Consider the following 21,398-nt stretch of genomic DNA (forward strand, 5'->3'; position numbering starts at 1 on the left):
TGGAGGGATGTGGTGCTGTTTTTGCTCTGCAGGGGCAAAGTTGCCGCGATTAAGAAACCAAAAACCAAACTAAATAGCTGCAGTAACACTAGGTGTACTTCATAAATGTATTGTTATTCCAATTAATAGCAGAATGAGGATAAATGCTGCTATTTGTGGTTTTAAAAACATCTTTGCCAACTCCTCCAGCAAAACAGTAGTGAAATTTCCTTACTTTTAAAAATCTAAGAGATGACATATCCATCCCAACACAAGTTTAGATAAAAGTACTGATGCTGTATTTTGAGTAAAAGTGTTATAAATGAACAATATATCAAGTGAGAATCCCAGCTATGTCTCCACTGGGAGACAGAAAAATAGAACACGAAAATGACCTCCAATACAACAGATACTTTGGATGCTTCCCCTTTGCTGGCAAGCAGTGCCTTGCGTCTGGAGACTGTCAGCTTTTTGCCAAGGCTTCCCTCTGCGGTGTCAGTGTCTCATTCTTGGAGCCCTGAAGAGGGATCCTAGCGCTGAATGTGGGTAAGCCTTTGCGTACCGATAGGATACATCTCAGGGATGGTTTGCGTCAATTGGAAATGTGCATTCCATTTGGAGGAAAAAAAACAAAAGGGGGGAGGAGAGTGAAGAACACAGAGTTTCTTACCAAATGGGGTGACTTGCTTTGGACTCACTAACCTGAGAGAAATTAGAAACAGTAGTGAACAGTTAGTCAGACATACAAGAATTTAATGATGTTCAGTGATGATAAAAGGCTTCTGCAGTGACCAGAGTACATCAGATTAAATCAGTCTAGGGTGGAAAAAGCTGAAAAGCTCCACAGACTTGCTCTCATTAAAAGTGGTAGCAACTGTCAGTTATAATTTCTCACGACAGGTTTTAATCATTTTGAATGTGTTCTTTTTAAGTAATTGATCATCAACGTTATAATGTCCATGATGGAAAAAAAGACTTCAGTAACTGGTTTAGTAATAGTCTGGAATCTGTATCGTCTAGTTGGATAGATGCTACTTAACCCTCTGAACCCTTAGCAGGTTCTGGGTGTTTATTTGCTCCTGTCACTTTTTATACACTGTGAGCTAATTTTTCACTGCAATATAAAGTCCTGCACCTCTATGGAAACAACACAACCATCACTAAAAGTAGAGAGAGCTGAAAATGAACTGAACTGAACTGAGAATGAAGGTAAAATGTCCTTGATTATTTGTTTAACAGAAAAAAACAGACTCAACATGTATGTTTTTTGACCCAACTTTGCACATCAGCTCTATAAAGATATTTCACCATGCAGAATGTATCTTCCAACAACTTGCTGACAAATTGCTCCTCTGTGTACTGTTTTTGAGCCATGCCACATTAATTGTATTGATCACATTTGTTTCACTTTGCTCTAGTCTCTCTTGTCTCTCATTGTCACTGTTGGTCAAAGCTGAGTCACTCATGACTTGTGCAAACTTTTTTCTTCTTTAAAGGATCTGGTGTACAATATTTAAAAAAGACATGTAGAATCAATAATCTTCAATGTAGTATTTAACCTTTTAAGCTTATTTTGAGTTTTTTTTTAAATGACGGAACTGTGCATCTCATATGATTAATTCCTAGAAAGTTCCACAGTTTCTTGCTCTGTAAAATGGTATAACTTTGGCATTTAAAAAAAAAAAAAAAAAAGGAAATTTGCCTTTGAAACATGCTGAGGTGAGGTTTAAAGTTTTGGAGGGTTAATAAAACTACTTGACAACATGTAATGCCAAACCTTTTATACAATAACTGTTACTCTAAGAATATTTTTACTGCAATCACAGTGTTTCTTCTTATGCCTTTTGTTTCTAAAACTAGCCCTGATAAAAAGTCATCTGTCCTCGGCATCACTGAATACACAGCTACTGCAGAGAAAACACAGGTAGTGGAAGGATAAAAAGTAACAACAAATCCTTGTTTATACTAAGTGTACCATAAAGAGAGAATCAAGAACACACTGCTGCTAAATTCTTGCTCCAAATACACAATTTGCACAGTGCCAGTTCCCGTCATTTCTGAATTGTTTGAAAATGTTCTCATTTGGGTCATATTTTGATCCAATACTAACTTATTACGCAGCAGAGATCCACATATAAACGTGGACTCTTCTATTAATGCTACAAACAGCAGAGATCTGGAAGAGCAATAAAATGAAGGTGATGGATGTCAGTTAGGTTGATAAACAACAATAGTTTCCAGTTCTCCTCTCCAAACTGTGACTTCACCGTAGAGGTTTATGTGTTTTTAAGAAAAAGAAAAAAAAGAAAAAAGAAAAGCAGGTTCAGTGTGACTCAGGACCACAATCCAAAAAGGAAATCTGGCAAGTAAAATGTTTAAAGCACTGCGAGCTGGAGAGAGTGACACACATAACATGCAAATCATACAACCTCCGTAAAATACAATAGTTTTGGGAGCGATGAATATAAAAAGGTTAGGTAGTAATGGTCTTTTTAGTTAAGATTTACTTCAAATATCCCCTTTAACTTAATCATGCCAAAGGTTGAGTAATGCCAATGAAACAAATTTGGCCAGAATGGCTGGCATTGTAAAATATGCTTGCACAATCTCCCAAATGGAATGACGACTCTGTTTGCATGACAATCGCACACTAATGTACAGTATGTATTGAAATATCTGGACAGAAGCTGCATTTTTTTTAGCTGTTACTGTCATCATTAGGCATTTACTGTTCTCTTCACTTACCACAGTAGTTAGTGGTGTGCTTGCTTGTGGTTATGGCAATGGCATCAAATGAATCTTTATTGCTCCAAAGCCATTGTGGTTGTTCCCCTTCCCCATTTCAAATATTTCAGCATTATCATTAGTAGCATCTCAAATCGATGCTGACACTCATATAGCATCTTATATGCAAAATCTGTGTACGTGGCACATGCATGCTAACCCACAAATGATTTGCAAGTATCGTTCAATCATAAACATGCATGTGTGGCATTTTTACTTGTTGACACACTTGTCCCAGCAGTGTTTGATGCTTGCTAAACATATTAGTATTCAGTGGGGGGATCTAGCTTCGCTGTAAACAGCTGTTCAATGATGCTGCCTAAAAGAGCATAAAAAGCGAAGATGCGTTCCTCAAGAGGTCTTAAAATAGCAATTTCCACTGTCAAAATATTATATTGCTTCCTTTGCCAAACCCAGGTCAGTCACATTTCACTGTTACTGACTTCATTTGTTTTTGTCTCTTGCCTCAATTTAAACACTCGGTTGCTGTAGATTATTTTCTCTGTGCAAACTTTAGACAGACTGTATCTTCCTACTTGACCTGGTGACAAAGTTTATGCTTTATAGCTGATGTATGGAGCCACATCACAGCAACCACGAATCAACAACCTTGGGCTAGACAAGGCTGAAAACTGAGAAAGGTCTTGTGCTGAAATAGATCTTTGCTAGCAAAATAAGCTATAGCGGTTGCTCTCTGGTCGTTAATTTACCCCCTGAAACATCATTTCAATATGTGTCAGGGCTACATATTTAGAACAATTTCGCGAAAATAATCCCTTCCTACCTGAAAATTGCCTAGATGTAACTCTACACTGCTGTTTCCACTAGAATGTGAAGATCTATTAAGCTCCCTTGTTTTTTTTTTTTTTTGTTTCGCCCCCGACTCACTGCAGCTCCAGCACAACAGCTCACCTACGACACTGTAAAACTGCTTTACACTGCACAATGGCAAGTTGTAACACTGTGGTAATTCAGTCATAGACATTCAAACCGTAAACTGATTGCGATGAAGAATAATGACACAGAAAGCTCCACCCATAAGTTGACAGGATTGGTTCCTTTGGTTTATGACATATGAAACTCTAGAAGTCTGAATCTGTGTTTTTGAGACGGTCATTAGTATGTTGTAGTTTCAAGATAGAACTGCTCAGTCCTTGTTTAGTGGATGATTTTTTTTCTAGCATAGAAAAAAAAACACCATATGGTCATGGTAACAACATTTTTTAAAAAAAGAAGTCAGTTTTATATATTTCTAGACAGAAGCCAGAATTTACTGGCATGTGTGATGCCATTTCAAACACTTTATTCTCATGTGTTGTTGCATTACATACAAATAAAAAAAGCACTCGGAGAGCGCAGGACTCCCCTATGGCTGCTCAGTCATTGTATCATTTCCGACGGATAAGTCCCGGTAAGTCCACAATGGTCCATTTGTAGTAGGATCGCAATCATGTGTAGTCATAGTTACAGTGACGCTGTGCTATTATCTCGCAATATTACACAAATCTTTAACAAATCTGTGGATCCAGACTATAAGCCGCATCACCGCCAAAATCTAATCAGTTGGTCGTTGTGTCATTTGACCTTTCCCGAAAATTTCATCTAAATCCTTTACTCTGTTTTTGAGTAATGTTGCTAACAAACGGACAAACCGACAGACGGACAAGCGTACTCTGATCGTCAAATAACTTCACTGTTCCTTGGCGGAGTAATGACACTAGGGTAACATTCATATCACTCAACCTCCTGAAATATCCCCAAAAAGTCCTACCTAAAAATCTAGAAGTCCCAATCTTATTTCCAACAGGGTATACAAAACATTTCCTCTCATGCTGAGATGGATGGTTACAGGCAGTGATTTACAACTTTTGACTCACTTGACAGGGTGCTCTTTTTAATGAATAGAGCCCCGTGAATTGTTCTCATAGGTTTTGTGAGGCAATTGAGAAGCCAACGGGGGAGCAAGGAAACTGTGGAAAACATTCAAGCTGATCTGTACACACCATTAATCATTAAATTGCAACACTGCAAGACTTCTAGTTGGACTTTTCGCCTCGAAGGAAATTCTAACTGTGCACTTGACAGGTTAACGATGTCCACTAGTCCTCCTGTACTTTCAACAAACTGAGAAATTAGAAAAGGGCTTTTACTTTCATCAAGGATTTTATAGTGATCTGCTGGATGATCAGCATCAGCAAAGCATGCGGTATAATAATACATGAAGAGGCTACAAAGAACTGTTTCTAGGACACCACATGTTTGCTTTCAAAGCAGCTAATTCCAGTTTTCATATAAAAATGGTTCACATACCTTGGCTTAGCCCAGGCATTACATCAAAATGAAATAGCCAATGTTTGACTTGTTCTCCTCTAAAGATTTATATGTGACCTCTGCGGGTGGGATTTGTTGATAAGCGATTTGTAAATTCAACACAACAGAATATTTCCTGGGTGATTTTATGCCTGGGATCATAACAGAATTAGGGCAAGTTTTCAAGTTGTTGTTGCAAAGAGTAGAAAATCAGATAATTCTTCTCAAAACGTATGCCTGCCAGCTCCTTTGTTTGTGTGCTCAGCCAATATCCTCAGCGGAAGGATAAACAGAGGGAATCTTGTTTACTTCCTTTGCTGCCTGCAGGACAGTTGGAGGATGGCAGGCGGTGTGGACCCCGTTAATTGCCTGTTGGCTGCACATGTTTACCGAGGGCCAAACACTGCCAGCTTTTATGCAGCATTGCTTGTCATCGTGATGTAATCAGGCCTCATTCGAGTCAGTGGGCTAAGATTTATTCCCAGATGTGTATTTGAACTGCCGGACCCGAATGCAAGTCAAATGTCCCTAAATTGCGAGTCAGAAATAACAAGGTTGGGGTCGAGCTCTGAAGTTCAAACAAATATGAGATACAGTATAAAATGGAAGGAAGTGCTGGTAATAGCAGTGTTTCCCTACATTTACTCATACTTACGTTCATTTGGGTTAATGGGCTGGTGATTACATAACAACAATCCCCATTATGCTTCCAACCTCTTTTCTCACAACTGCATCTTCATTTCTGAGATGCAATCATTTGCTAATGACTTCCAGATTCACATTTTCCTTTTGGTGCTGCGCAGAGTTATGGCAGACCAGTAAGATATATTGAGCAAATTTATAAGCGCTTAAGAACTGGGTTCATTTTACTGAAAACGTGTGCAAGTATGACTAAGAAATCTAGAGGGAACAGCAACGAAAGAGCCCAGAATTGAAAGATTGATGTGTATGGACAGTAAACACAAGCACCATGAAGAGTGTTGTGTGTGTGTGTGTGTGTGTGTGTGTGTGTGTGTGTGTGTGTGTGAGAGAGAGAGAGAGAGAACAAAGTGAGAGTGGGATCTCTTCAGTGTAGAGGAGGAGGAGGAGGAGAAGGAGGAGCTCTGGCCTTGGGTCCCTGGGCACAGAAGGTGCTGCAGCAGAACTGAAGCTCCGCAGCCTGTACAGACTCATCCTGCATTGTTGTGGCTCATGGAGGTGAGCTAAGCAGGTTTATGTTAAGAATTCTGTAAAAGTACAACATCTATTTAGTGATGGAAATTAATGACATACATTTACTGAAGGACAGTTGTGAGGTACTTGTGTTTCACTTCAGTATTTCCATTTTCTGATACTTTATGTGTGTCCTGTCATGCCGATTCCAAATGTATGATTACATGTTGTACATTTTTTCTACTATAATCATTGGACAATTATAATTTAAAGTTACTTTAGATCCCAACCCATTCAAAAACAACATTTAAAATAATCTTCACCTCAACTAACTCCATTAAAATGCTGCATACACAGGATGCATCAATAACTATAATCTAGTAGTGCAGTACAGTATATGTAAAGCAGTCATGGGTCAATGTGAGTGTATAATCGGTATACTTGACTACATTTTGCTTTGTGCTTTAACTTAAAATTGCCAATGAATCAAATAACTATTGGCAATGTACAAATGGTCCCTAATAGTAACAGGACAACTGAGAGTTAATACTCCACTCTGCAGGTACAGTCAGTACTACAAAGTATTTCAGTGTCTTTTAGCTTGTTGTTTTCATTGTTACAATTTGATATTTTAATAAATTTTATTGCACTTTTCAATCTTGTTTCCAGCTATAGCAGGCAGAAGCTCTAAAAAAAAGTTTGGATAAAAAAATTTGCAACTAGCTGGTGAACATAATAAAGCATTTTTCTACTAAAGATTCCCATATTTCCTTAAGAGGTTGGTGGAGACCAAAGCAGAGCTACAATATGACTGATTATAAGAACAGAAACACAGAACATAGAGACTCCCAAAAACTTGGCAATATCACTCTTTGTCCAATGTAAATAACAAACTGTTTGCAGATTATATTTCATTATTTGAATAACGTGTCAATGGTGTTTTTACAGGTTGCTGTACTGCCATCCAGTGGAAAGAAAGTCTAATAATGGAGGTTTAGGTAAAACATAAAAGCACTTCTTACACAATTATACAGCACTGCTGTTTAAAAAGTTCGGAAGCATTTTAAATCTTCTTCCCCAAAAACACCACACATCCTGCAATATTTTATGCCCAGAAAACAATGCATATTGTACACCTCATTTGTGATGGCCCATTCCTGCTTTAATGTTTAGATTTGTCAAAAATGTCCATTACTTTTATCTTTGTCACTAAGTTCAGTCAAGTATTATGTTTGTCTTTTCACAGGTCTTATTGATGACAGGATCAGTGCATTGAATATTAGCACACTTATCCTTTAAAGCATAAGAAATCCCTACAAAATGAAGGAATAACTTTTGTTGTTTGAACAGCAAAAATGGATAATACTTTGCTGGTTAGCACAGGTATAAAAAAAAAGCACCAGAGTTGAGAAGAGAATGTGCTGCTTGATGGATTTTTGAAACAATAGCATAATCATTGAAAACACACTGAGGATAGGTGCAGTTAGCAGGAATGTTATGTTCCACATGAGAATTCCCTGCTGATTATTGACTCCAGGTTTTGTAGCTGGCATGCTGCACCTGTCTCTACACCAAAACTTTTAAGCATTCAGTGTAAATTAGTGTGATGCAGCCATGGTTTCCTGCAATAGCCTATGCGTTCAGTGCTGCAAATTAGATTTTGAAACATTTTCCCTGCTGCTGAACTGCAGTTCATTTGAGGGTATGAAAGCCTGGCATGACATGTAATGGAGAAATGCCACCTACAAGGTTATTTCTCAAGTTGAAGTTAGCCATGGGTAGTTGGCAACCACACAACCTGAAAACTAGGTTCAAGTACAACATGACACATGATATATTTGAGTTTTATATCGTTCACCTCGTGATTTCAAGCGCTGCCAGCACTCGAGCAGTTACTTTGATCACATCATTCTCTTCAAAGCTTGTTTGTTCATTTTATGGCAAAATTAAAAGATTACAAACCAATGCTAAGTTTTATGTAACAATAGTTATATCAAGAATTGAAAACAGAAAGATTAACAAGCCGCATACAGAGACATGAATACCAGTAACATCCATACACTGAAGGGGAGCTCAAACACATGTGCTGTTAATTCCCTGGCTTAGTTTAACATGATTAAAGCGGAAAACATAAAATTGCCTCTTTGAGGAACTAAATTCAGTCATAAAAAGAAAGGAATTTGCTAATGGTGGAGGTTGATGTTAGAAAGCTATCTTTGCTCAGTGAAAGGTTGGAGTTTAGGTTGACGGGGTGGGTTAGTGAATCAGAGAAATGTGCAGAGACTTGATGGTTTACACTCAAATGCCAAACTATCATCTTATCTCACCCCTGCACCTTGGCTTAATGGAGCTGACGGAGTGTCTTAACCGTATGAAGACCTTGAGGAAAGACTGCACTCGGTGAACCTTTAGAGCTAAAAAGTAATCTTTGCGCAATCTTTTCTGCAGCAAAAATCTCATCATGCAGCATTTGTAAAGACTCATTTACACTAGTCAGTCACAACATTAAAAGTTCAGAAGAAGTCAATGCTATTTATCATCTCATTGTGCAATGTTCTGCTGGCAAACTTTGGGTTCTGGCATTCATGTGGATATTAAATTATACCTGTATCACCCACCTTAACTCTGTTGCAGATCAAGCACAATAACGGTAACAACACTCCCTCAACTTTAGTGTCCTCCATCAGAAAGACAAAGCACCCTGCCACATGGCAAGAACTGCTCAGCAACAGTTCAAGAAACATTACAAAGAGCCAAAGGCATTGGCTCGGTTTCCAAACTTCCTAGATCCCAGTCCGATTGAGCATCTGTGGGATGCACTGGATCGAATCATATCCATGGACGTTCCACACTGCAATCCACAGGAACCAAAGATTCTGCATCCCAGTGCCAAACACAGGTCTGGTGTCTGTACCCTGACAGGTCAGAGCTGTTTTGGCGGGAAATCTACACAATAACAAAGTGGGGATTTTAACGTGGTGGCTGATTGGTGTGTGACTTTGATAGGCATTTGTTGAAAAGAACTCAGTCAGGAATCACTGGAGCAAAGGTAGTGTTTTATATTATTTTTCAATTTGCAAAGATCAAAGTATTTATTCAAAGAAATGTTATCTGAAGAGATTTTAGAAGCTCGGCGGTGTTCCTTAGTGGCCGCAGTTTGGTTCAGTGATCTGGCACCTTGTGTTACGTGCTCCTGTTTTCCCCATTTTTCCCGCTAAGTCCACAAGGGTCTTGTGTTGATTTATCGGAGTGTTAAGCACTCGAATGTTTATGCCTTGTACCCTGGATGACACCATCTGCTACTAATCTGTATTTCCGTCGTCGTCTGCACACAGCAGCCTAGAACTGCTCAGGACAGAGTCAAGTACAGAGACACTGATTTCCCTGTCTCTTCCTGTGTGGCTCCATCTGGATATTTCACCAGTATTTACTAGTAACTCTCCAGCTTATCATTCACCTTCATTCTTTACCTTGTATTCTCCAGTCTGAAGTAATTACTTAACACTGGGACATGTGGTGCACCAGTCAAAGTATATTCCTCTGTGTAATTCGTAGACCACATAAGGAGAAGCACAGGGCGGCTAACATTTGTGCATTTTCTTTCAAAATATTAACTGATATTGTTAGAGGAAAATGTAGGCAATCCACTCGGTGGTTCAGTTATCTCCCTGATAATTGATATAGACAGGTGTACAGTTCTTTTTAAGGTTCCTTTTAGGTCATACACAGTGCTGTTCTTCTTTAAACTAAGTCTTGCTGAAGTTCAACTTTCTGCATTGAGTTCTGTGTTTGGCTCTTGTGGCTATTGCCGCTGATGCTAAATACCCAGACAGTTTTCAAGCAGACTAGTGGTACTGCTGTTGGAACAACAACAGCATCAGTAGTGCAAAAAATGCACACACATGCAGTATTATATCAGCTAGATGCACTTTAAATGCTGATTATGTTGAATGACTCTCAGTAAGTACAGCACATGAGTAGATTTTTCCACATTTCACCAAAATGTTTGCAGCACAACTGACCAGGTGACCTTTTGCCTTTTAAGATGGTCATTATATCAGGTAGATGATCAAAAAATCATTCATTTCCATAACTCGGCTAAGTGATAGGAGACTATATGTTGGATACCAATCAATCATAGTTAGTCGACCTTTAGGACTTGTGGAGTACATGAGGGATCAGAAAGAAGGCGCCATCCAAGAGCTGACTTTACTGTTCCACCTTAACAGCCAACAATATCTCTTTTGCTCACTATTCTGTTGTGTGATACAGCATCATGCAACACAACTAAATTATTAAGTATGGCAGGAGAAAACAAAAAAAGCTTCCCACGCTACTCTTTGGGATCGTTGGGACATTTTGAAGTATCCCAGATACCGTCTCTGTTGACTTCAATTGCAATACACAAAACAGGATAAGACAAGCAATTGCTGCACCTATTTTATTACAGATGTCCCATTCTTTATTTACAGCGGGCTATGACAAAGCTAATATCACACAGTCTGATCCAGCCAGTAGTGCAGCATTTTGAAGTTCTCATCAAGCAGATTGCCTTGAAGCTGAATCATTTTTATGATGCAGCAATCACTAATAAAACCTAGCAAAGCGCACATGCCAGAGAATATCTTTACTGTTCATTAGATTGGCTTTAAACTATTTGTAGTTCATTGTATGTTATTCAGCTGGGATAGGCTCCAGAATCCCCACGACCCTACAGAGGATTAAGTGGTGTATAGATAATGGATGGATGGACGTTATTCAGTACAGCTTTGCTTAAGACTCCGATGAGTCACAACTGTATGACAACAGTTTTTGACATGTGCACAAATATTCCCCTCCCTTCACTTTGAGTGCATGAAAACAAAGGAGCAGAGATCCTCAGAAGTCTTTGGGGGATCATTAAACTGCACATGGCTCATGATGTATATCATGAGGAAAAGTGAAGGCCTTGCATTCAGAGCTCAGACCAAGTTAGAGACCAGAGAGCCAGTGGAGAACAAAACCACTTTACAGACGATGGCGCAGGCCTCACAAAAACAACTGTCTATTTGAGTTGTAGATGATGCTGTGATGCAAAATGAATGTCCTGATTTTGTCTCCTGAGCTGTACATTCCCTCAGTGTGATACTCTGCTCTGTTCAGGGCTGTCGAACATCCAGTGTTCCAGTTCTTAGAAAAGTTGAAAGCAGAGTTCTTCTCTCTGTCAAATTGAATGACAAAGTGTTGCGAGACATCAAACTTTGGACCACAATGCATTATGGCATATGGGTGTGGCTGTCCTTGAAGTCCTTTCATGAACTTTTATTTTCAAGTATAAACACATCATTCTTTACTGGTGAGATCAATGCAGGGAGTGCACCCAAAATGACCTCACACAGACAAGGAATGTGTGTGTACAGTAATATATTACTTTGGTTTGAGAAAGTGTGCTCACTCAGTAGCGCGTAGCAGGTTAATTCATTCAAAAGACAATAATAACTCCTAACACACACACAGCACTGCACAAATGGAGAAAGAAAGTGCAGACATAAATTTACTCCTAAGACAATTTATTATGTTTTGCTCCAGTTGAAACTATCTGCTGCTTGCAGGAACACTAAAGCTCACCATGACAGGGTTGAGTCAACCTCGCCAGTACATACCTATCTTTGTGGCATAAAAACACGCACCGGTGCATACAAAATGTGGAGGATGACAAAACAGCAGGTACCACCCCATTAATCCAAAGCAGCCTCAGTCCTGTTTTCCTTAAAGAATAACTTCAGTTTTTGATAGGGAATCTGGCAGCTGATATTGTGCAACTTCAAAGTTATATTTCATGGCCTACTTGTGGCTGGTCGAGCACAGTGAACAATCGTCACAGGCAGTCCGCCTTGGTATCAATTAAAGCTCACCGTCCAGAGAGACGGAGTAAATCAAATGCAGGATATTGGACAGGAGACAAAGGAGAGATGAGTGGTCCTCTGAAAATTCATGTCTGTCTGAGGGAGTTAAAAGCAGGCAGCCTATCAGTGGATTTATCATTCTAACATCAACATCAGGGTCACATAATGCGTCAAATACAATATCTTTTCCTAATGGACGGGAGATGAGTGACGCTTGAAATTTCACTCCACTCCAGATAGGCAGAGTTCTCCTCCTGCCTGCCAGAAGACTGAGTTGAGGGTTACAACATGTCGGCACTGATAATGGCAGCATAGCAGGAGATAGTAGGAGTTTCTCTAGAGGAAAAAAAGCAAGGAGTGTGACCTGACTTCGAAAGAAAATAAAATGCCAGTGAACTTATACCAGGAAATATAGGTATCAACTTTGTTATATAACCTGAGACAGGAAAAAAAATCATACGTTTGAACCCAAGACCACTGTATACACTGATCAGCCACAACATTAAAACTACCTGTCGAGTGGGCTATTGGGTGGGTTCCCTTTGTGCAGCCAAAACAGCCTTGATCCTTCAAGGCATTGACACATGACCTCTTGGAGTGTCCAGTGGTCTGGCCATAGGTGGTGGAGTGTGGACACTGTGGGTCTAACTTGTTGTGACACATCCTTTGGACGGTTGATTGGATTGAAAACTAGGGAATTTGGAGGCTGTTTCAATGCTTTGGCCTCTTTGTGCTGCTAGCTATTCCTGTACAGTTTTTGAGGTGTGTTGCACTAGTGTGCGCTTGGGGTGTGCTTCATCTGCAACAATATTTAGGTTGGTGTTGCATGTCTAAGTTGCATCCATATAAATGCCATCTTCTATGGCTTCAATATTATCGATTTCACCTGTCAGTGGTTTTATCATTGTGGCTAATGTAGGCACTCTACAGACGCTATTTTATGATTACAAATAACACTGCTGACATGATTGCAAAAAAAGAAAACAATACATTTTTGTATTTAATATTCATATTTCACCTATCTTGTGAGAGCAATCCTGAAAACAAAAACTAACCTTAAAGCTCCAAAAGAAATGGTTTTAAATCTGCCTAATGAAGACAAGACAAAGGAACTCTTTGCACATCTATTTCATTGCATGGGTTCTGGAGGATTGGATGCTGACTGTATTTATATACTGTACAGTAGAGGGTTTTGAGTAAATTTATTACAAACATGATTTATTATTGATGTTTACATTTGCTCTTAGCTATGTTTCATGTCATCTGCTTTATTCATCCACTTATGTAACCTGTCCAGGTTTCACTGAGAATTAGTGGCCTTTGGGGGGTTTTAAGCATTCATGTCCAAGGATTTTAACCATTCTGTGTAAACAGCTTTTGGGATATATTTATGATTTTTACATAATGTATATTGTTGAAGTTTTCAAGTGGTGGAATGACATTTTGTAATTTTTGCCTTCCTAGAGTATGTGGGTTATGTTTATTGGTTGCAGAGTTGCAGCTACTCCCTATTTAAGAGGCTTCTCTTTTTACCAAGCCATTTGCGTGATGAAGTCCAGCATCAAAATGTTGTGAATAAATGTATTTTTGTAAGTTACACAATATGTGGGAGTGTTTTTGAAACTTTTGGAAATGGAGACACAAAAATGGACAGGTAAATTATTCTAATCAGAATTAGCCCAAAGAAGACCATAAAGAAAATGGATAATTATAATGAATGCATTTGAAAATTGGCTCATACTAATTAACTGTAATCTTGCAGCAAATTAGAGTGTAAATTAATTTTAGTTTAGAATTCCAGGCCACTGCAAATGAAGTCAGAGAATTGGATTCCTGGTATGAGACAGAAATCAACTCTCTCTCAATGTATGTAACGGTATCCTCGGCTTATAACTTACACAATGATCAGAAAAAAACTTAATGGAGATCATTATTAATAACAACAATAACAAAAAAATCAGAAGTGGAATCAGGATGCAACAATTTAATTATACAGACATTACCAACAACGTAGTTCTTTATTGAAAATTGTAAATTCGTAAGATTGTATTCTGCTCTACACATATCAGTGCAGCTGACATATTGTTGTGACTGATGTAGCAAAGAGTAAATGTACAGCTCAAACAATGTGGTCGGGTGTGTCAGTTTGAACAGTAGGAGCATCTGTGTGTCTGGCAGTCGAAGAGGTTGCACCCAGTTGATGTCATAGCTCTACGTGCTGTTCTACTAAGTAGCGGCCACAGTCAGTGATATATAAGTACATCTGTTCCACATACCGAACAAACTAAATGTGATGCTGGACTATCCAGAAAGCGCAACAGATGGAAATAAGGGCTAATACAGTTGTTTTTGGCAAAGTTGGCGGCAATTATCTGTAACTAAGTAAATAGTGAGTCACTCTAATGAGGTTAAATTAATCTAGTGAGAGACGGTCATACAAAACACTGATGTTCCTTTGTCTCAGGCAGAACAAAAAATAGTATAAACAGAGAATTTAAGAAAGATGAGTGACCTGAAGTGGGAAGTCTCTTTTGCAATTTGAAGTGTAGCTGTAGAAAAACTTTGGTTTCTGATCTTTGTCAGACCAACAGAAAAAAAAAGAAACTCTTAGGTTCTCCTTTCCCATTGAAATCTCAGCAAGTGGGTTGGAAATGTCTTAATGAAACCAGAATGGTCTTTGCAGGAGCCAACTGTTGTTATGCAGTCATGTTGGGGACACTGTGCCCAGCAGCACTAGTGTCAAGAGACAAATAAGACCCACTGCTGGACTGAAACAGTCTGAGCTTCCCATCCAGGGTTCCAGTCAGCAGCTAAGAGAGACAGAGAAAAAGAATGACATCATGTTCAGCTTTTACTCTTGTGAATGATCTTTCTCGGGAACTGTGTCACACATCAGTCTCTTTTTTACTCCTCTCTTTTTAGAGGACCAAGTTGCGTAACAGCACACCTGCTTTTCTAAAGAAGACGAGCACCGCTGAGGTCCAGACTGTGTTTCCCATTGAAATTCTTAATTTTCCATACCTGCCATTTGTCACAAAAACATGAAGCGCCCCGACCTAAAGTCTGTTATATAATTTTGTTTTATCAGACATGGGGATCGAAGTTCCTGCCAGTGCTAGTCATGGTGAGTCAGCTGTTTATAGATTAATAAGGCATCCACATATCAATAAACTAACATCAATCCACACCCAAACACACACACACACACCACACTGCAGTCAAACCAACATGTGGATGCTGCACACAGCCAAGCACAGATGACAATCAGTTCTTGAGTGCATTTCTTAGTGAGAAGTGTGCATTATCTCATCTCTTTCTATTAGCCAGCAGAACAGATGAGGGTGAGGAAGCATTACCTCAACACTTTGACACCCAATCAGCAGCAATAGTACTGGGAAACTCTCTACTGGAGGTTCAGAACGAGGCTTACGAAATATATTCATAGCTGCAGCTGCTCAAAACAGAATATACGATATATGACAGAACAATCATAATTCAAGAAATTCTCAAATGGCTATCTTTTCATTCTGTTTTCAAGCATATGCGAAACCATTTCAAATCTACTTCAAAGTCTGAAAGGAGTTCCTAAATCCTAGATGATGACAAGTGAAGAAAAAGCAACACATTGCAAGTGGGGATGCATGGGTGAATGTCCATGCTTTGATTAATATAATTTACGGTTATTCTAGAGATGGTAAGTGCTTGTAAAGACAGAATATTTTTTTAACAACAGGAACTTTGGAAAACAACAAATTTGCCAAGCAGTGACAAAAACCACATTCAGCACAACAATAGATATTTTTTTCCCATGCAGTAAAGCATTTCTGAGCAGGAGAACTAATCTTTTTACCAGTAAGCAGATGCCTGGCCTGGGAGTCAGAAAGCTGAGGGTGGATGACTCAAACATACTAAACTGGGATGGATTTAATCTTACTTTGACGAGTGAAAGTTTCAGCCTCTCTCTTATAGACACACAGAGGAAGCGTGTCCAATGCCCAAGGATAAGTAAGAGCATATATATTTTAAAGGCAGCCCTGCAAGCAACAACACATTAAGTCTACAAAAGCATGTGTCATTCTGGTGATAGTCTGACAGCTCACTTCACTATCTCTTCCATGTTCAAGAGTCTTCTTTCACCATGGCCTCTTGCTCAATGACTTTAATCAGCAATAGCCAAGCTGTCTGGGTCCTGCCCTCAGGACTGCTCAAGAAGCTATTTAAAACTTTAAAGGGTCAGAGAGCAGCTCCATTAGCAACTGCAGCTCTCTTCATCAACTGGCATCCAAAACCATTATCACCAGTGTAAAACAGTCATGTAAGCATGCAGTGTAGACTTGGAAGCAAACTGCAGAAAAAAAAAAAAAAAAATATATATATATGTATAAATAAATAAATGTCACACTCACAGCAAACTAAACCAGCACATTCTTTCTCCGCAACCTTTAACCTTTGTGTAATGAAGTTGAAATAGCAAAAGTGATGAGGACTGACGGTTTTGGGTGACCTTTGTGGTCACAAGTTAGAACTTGTTACGAGCTAATTCACTGTAGACATGCATAATGGGGCCATGGCGGGCCAGAGCAAGTGAGTTATTTGGTTTTCCTCAAAACCCTCTTTCTAAGAAACACAGTTTTTATGAGTCTGATCTCAGCTGAAAGATTTATTTGCCCTGTCACACATCCTTATGCAGCCCTGAAACTGTTGCTGTATAGAATTTCAGTTCGTACACAAATATATGTTGTACAGTTTTCTTTCTTTTTTCAGTATGACCTGTAATAACTAAATCAACAAAAAAAATGAAATTGTTGTTTTTGGTGACTTGTCTCTTCTAGAGGGTGTGGATAGTGCACTTGGTCCTTTGTCCTCTTTCAGTAGACCATTTGTGAAAGATCGTGGTGTGTACTTAGATTCTGGCTTTACTCTGGAAAAACAGATCAATGCCGTAGTCAAAAACAGTTTTTTTCAGCTACGTCTGCTTGCGAAAGTCAAATCATACTTGCCTCCAAGAGACTTTGAGAGAGTGATGCACATGTTTATTACAGTACGCTTGGACTACTGTAATTCTCTTTATGTTGGTTTGGGCCAAGCCTCAATTCACAGGCTACAGATGGTCCAAAACGCTGCTGCCCGTTTACTGACTGGAACCAAACGGTACCAACACATCACTCCAGTCTTGTCATCGTTGCACTGGCTCCCAGTTCGCCAGAGAATTGATTTTAAAATTGCTCTCATGGTTTTCAAATGTCTAAATGGCCTGGCGCCTTCTTATTTGTGTGACCTACTGTCCATTCGTAAACCTGCGAGAACTCTGAGGTCCTCATCCCAGCTACTCTTGGATGTTCCCAGGACCAAATTTAAGAAAAGCAGAGGTCAGCGAGCCTTTTCTTTTGTCGGTCCCACTCTGTGGAATAGTTTACCTCCACATGTCAGAGCTGCTGAGTCACTTGAGCACTTTAAATCTCTTGTTAAGACGCACCTTTTCTCCCTGGCTTTTTAATCATCAGATGTGCTGAATATGTTATTTTATTTGCATAGTATAATTTATGTTTTTATTCTATTTTTATGACTTTGCTAATTTTAAAGTTATGTGTCATCTTTTAGTGTATTTGATTGTTGTGAAGCACTTTGGGCTTTTTAGTTGTAAATGTGCTATATAAATAAAGTTGACATTGACATTGACATAATAACCTTAAAGACATGGTTAATGTACAAGAAATTATTCTGGAAATGTGGGGTGCTTCTTCTTCTGTGATTTTTGTTTTCATGTTTACTATATAAAAGTCTCATTCAAAACATTTTAGGAATTCAGAGTAAAATCAGATTGAGATTGAGGTGCTTCATCACACGTTACATAATCTAAGAGCTTGTCGGGCAAGTTGGCTCAATACCACAAAAAAATGACTACAAATCAATACTTCAAAGCAGGAATACAAAAGATGATTAAAAATGCAATGTGGATTAGATTTTCAATGGTGAACACCTAACACTGAAATACTGGCATTCTAGATAGCAGAAATTGTCTGTCTGGTATGAACAAAAGTCAAGGCTTTGATATTATGGGGAAGAATGCATTTTCCCTCCCAAAGGATATCATACATCATTTGTAGAGCACAAACTTCACCAATGCCAGCATACCAAGATGTTCTGTACTGAACATGCTGAGAGGGGAAGGAAGACATGAGGGATGGGAGAAGGAGCAGACAGTCACCATGGTTATTTCTGTGACAAGTTTATATCGACATGGGGTCAGTAAAAGAAATGTATAGTCTGTTGCTTGCGGTGAAAAACTGGTAGCAGCTTGTATGTATGTATATGATCATACTCCTATCAATCACTTATTTATAGAGACAAGGATAGGCCCATCTGTGTGAATAGAAGGAATCACAGTTCCATGTGTTTGTGCTTGTGAATGAGATGATTGATACCGCTCACATCTGTATGATAAGTATGTAGCTGGTGTCAGCAGCCGGTTAGCTTAGTTTGTCATGAAGACTAGAAATAGAAGCAGACAGGCAGGCTGCAATATCAGCACCTTAAAAACATTAAATACAATACGCTTGCTTTTCTTACTTACACATCAGCAATAGGATAGAAATCAATTTGAGGTGCGTTTAAAGTGTTCAATCACAAACCCCCATGTAGTTTTCACTTACTAAAGATGAAAGCTATTTACCAGTTTTGTAAATGCACATCTGCATCTGTATATTTATGTCCATCATATTCTGGGTATTCAGGGACAGGAAGGTTAGCATTTGTAACCAGCACCGCAGTCAACTCAGAAAATTCTGTCTGCTATGTGTGAATGGTTTTGATACGTAAAAATGCCTCTTGTGACTTTGCAACTTCCTGTTCATTACAGTTCCAGCTGTGTTGAATACAGGCCAGTTGATTTCAGGGAGGCCGTCTCTGTTCAGTCTGTGTCTCACTCTGATGTGACATTCTGGAGCAGACAGCAGAGTCCACCTCTGTATTTGCTGTCTGGCCACTACAGTAAAAAGAGAGCGTTTTCACTCCCCGAGGTCAGGCAAAGAGGAAACCAAGAGATAAAATACTACGAAAAGGACTCCGAAGCAGAGAAGGACTGCTAATCTGCACATTCTTCAACGTCCAGAATGCCCAGTGGACTTGAACTCACTCAAAGACTGTCAAAGCTGTTGACCTAAGGCAAGCTGCAGCAGCAGTCGCTGTAATAATACAGATTTCTACTTAGAGTTGACCTGATAAATAGCTTTATTGGGCCGAAATGCTCAGATCTTACATGGCTATATTGTGCCACTGCAAACTATAATTATTTTTTAGTTTCCCCTTGTGAGTCTGTTTTTGTCGTCTGTTTTGTCTATTTTGCGGGGGCACTGTTGCTGCATCCTGGGCTTAGTGCTATCCAAGACAACTGTGATTGGTTTAAAGAAATACAAACAAGCAGGAGCATTTTTTATTTATTTTTTTGCTTATTGCAGAATATTATTGTGTGCAGCTATTCTCCAGTGTTGACACAGTGCTGTTAAGATAGGTCTGTTTATATCAGACTAGCCCAACTGTCTTTTTGGAAGTCTTTGAGCTTTTTATGTCAATGCAACAGGGTCACAACCATCTAAGATACTGCAACAAACTTGACAGTCACACAGTTGAGATCAAACTTAAGACTGATTTCGAAGATGGATATAGGTCAACCCAAAAATACTGACTACTCGTGTAATCATGGAATAGTGTAACAATGACTAATGAGTCCTTATGGATTAGAGCGTCAGCATGTTGCCAAATTGTTGTTTTGAGTTTTTAGTAATTTACATTATATTAAACACTTTTCATGTTTTTGACCCCCATCTCATTTTATTGTTCAGTTAACATACACAGCAGAAAACAGGTACACTGCATATCGTTAAACTCTTTCATGCATGTTGTACAAGAACTGTGTTCAAAATGTTAAACAATTTTGGAATTACGATTATATACCATTTAGTTTTCTGCATTATCGTTTATTACTTTCATTCCATGCTGGAAATTTTGCAAGTAAAAGAAGGTCTTGAAGAAGAATTGGGAAGATGTTCACAGCATGAAGAGAAAAAATTCTGAAAATTTGTGGCAAGTAGTGGAAATAAAGTGTATAGCTTTGGCTACGTGTCATCACTGATCCATTTACTGTATTACTCATAATAGCTATCAAATGCTAAATTAAAAAGAAAAACAGTGTCATAATGCATCATGTGAGCAAAACAGTATGTGTATTTCATATCGATAATTTCTGTGAAGATTATATTGTGATAGAAAAAGTTATACACTAAAGTGATTAATTTAAACAGACCTAGTCAAATCTAAAATTTGTTAATTAGGATGTCTGGCGCAGGAGGTTCTCTGAGAAAGTACTGTTGTTCAACTAGAAAAACAGAAATACTGCATGTCCTACATGAAAACACAAGATAAATGAGTTCAGTGATGCTACTACATCTATGATAGGTGATGACCGGTTATATTGGCTTGTATGAGGCAAACAGTATTTCCTGCAAAGAGGCACCTCCCATTGAAGCTTTACCCAGGAAAAGGGTTAAGGATACAAAATATACATCTACTTTACACAGTTTTGATAATTACGGGTTTGATTTACTCAAGCATAATACACATATTTGTTTATTAAATGGCTAGAAATATTAGGAAAATGCATAGATCTCTGTTAAGGTAACACAGACTCATTGCCTTCACTGTATGTAGACTGATCATATTTACCATTGTGTGCAACTGTATCCCAAAGGTCCAGTCAGGATTTTGAGACATTCCAGCCAAGATGCATATAGTGCTGATAGCTGCATCTTACAATTGTCTTCACAATAAATTATTACTCAATAATTGGAGTTGTCAGAATATGTCCATGCCAGGTTCTCCGAGTGCATGGTGGTGTCTTTAAATGCCTTGATTTACCAACTAAGAATGTCTACCCAGCTGACATGACATTTAATTTGATATAAAAAAAAGAGAAAAGCAAGAATTCTTTGCATTGGAGAAGCTGAAATGTATTTTAACAATTAACTGATTTGTTACCAGCTATTTTTTCCATTGATCAAATAATCAAATTACCTAATCATCACAGCTTTAATCGTATCGGCTGCACCGTGCTGCACCCCAGGGTCAAACTCCAGAGCTTCCTTAATGTCCCAGTCCATCCCTGCTAAGGAGTTTAAATAACCAATGCCAAACGGCCACAAATAAAATGATACAGTAAAATGGCCTATTGGGACACCAGCTGCATTTTTTGCCTGCCTGCAAAGAGCAAAGATGATACGAGCTGACATATGG

At 38.8% G+C, this 21,398-nt stretch overlaps 1 protein-coding gene across 6 annotated transcripts in view; it reads right to left on the reverse strand.

Moving 5' to 3' along the window:
* Positions 1–14,105: 14,105 nt before the first annotated feature.
* Positions 14,106–21,398, reverse strand: part of wdr27 (WD repeat domain 27) — a 48,623-nt gene continuing 41,330 nt past the window's right edge. For all 6 annotated transcript variants that reach the window (XM_023261811.3, XM_023261810.3, XM_023261809.3 and 3 more), the window contains one exon: positions 14,106–14,920. In XM_023261811.3, the coding sequence (XP_023117579.2) occupies positions 14,807–14,920 (114 nt within the window). In that variant the 3' untranslated portion in view covers positions 14,106–14,806. The remainder of the gene's footprint in view (positions 14,921–21,398) is intronic.

This window comes from Amphiprion ocellaris, chromosome 16 (assembly GCF_022539595.1).
Source record: "Amphiprion ocellaris isolate individual 3 ecotype Okinawa chromosome 16, ASM2253959v1, whole genome shotgun sequence".
NCBI lineage: Eukaryota > Metazoa > Chordata > Actinopteri > Pomacentridae > Amphiprion > Amphiprion ocellaris.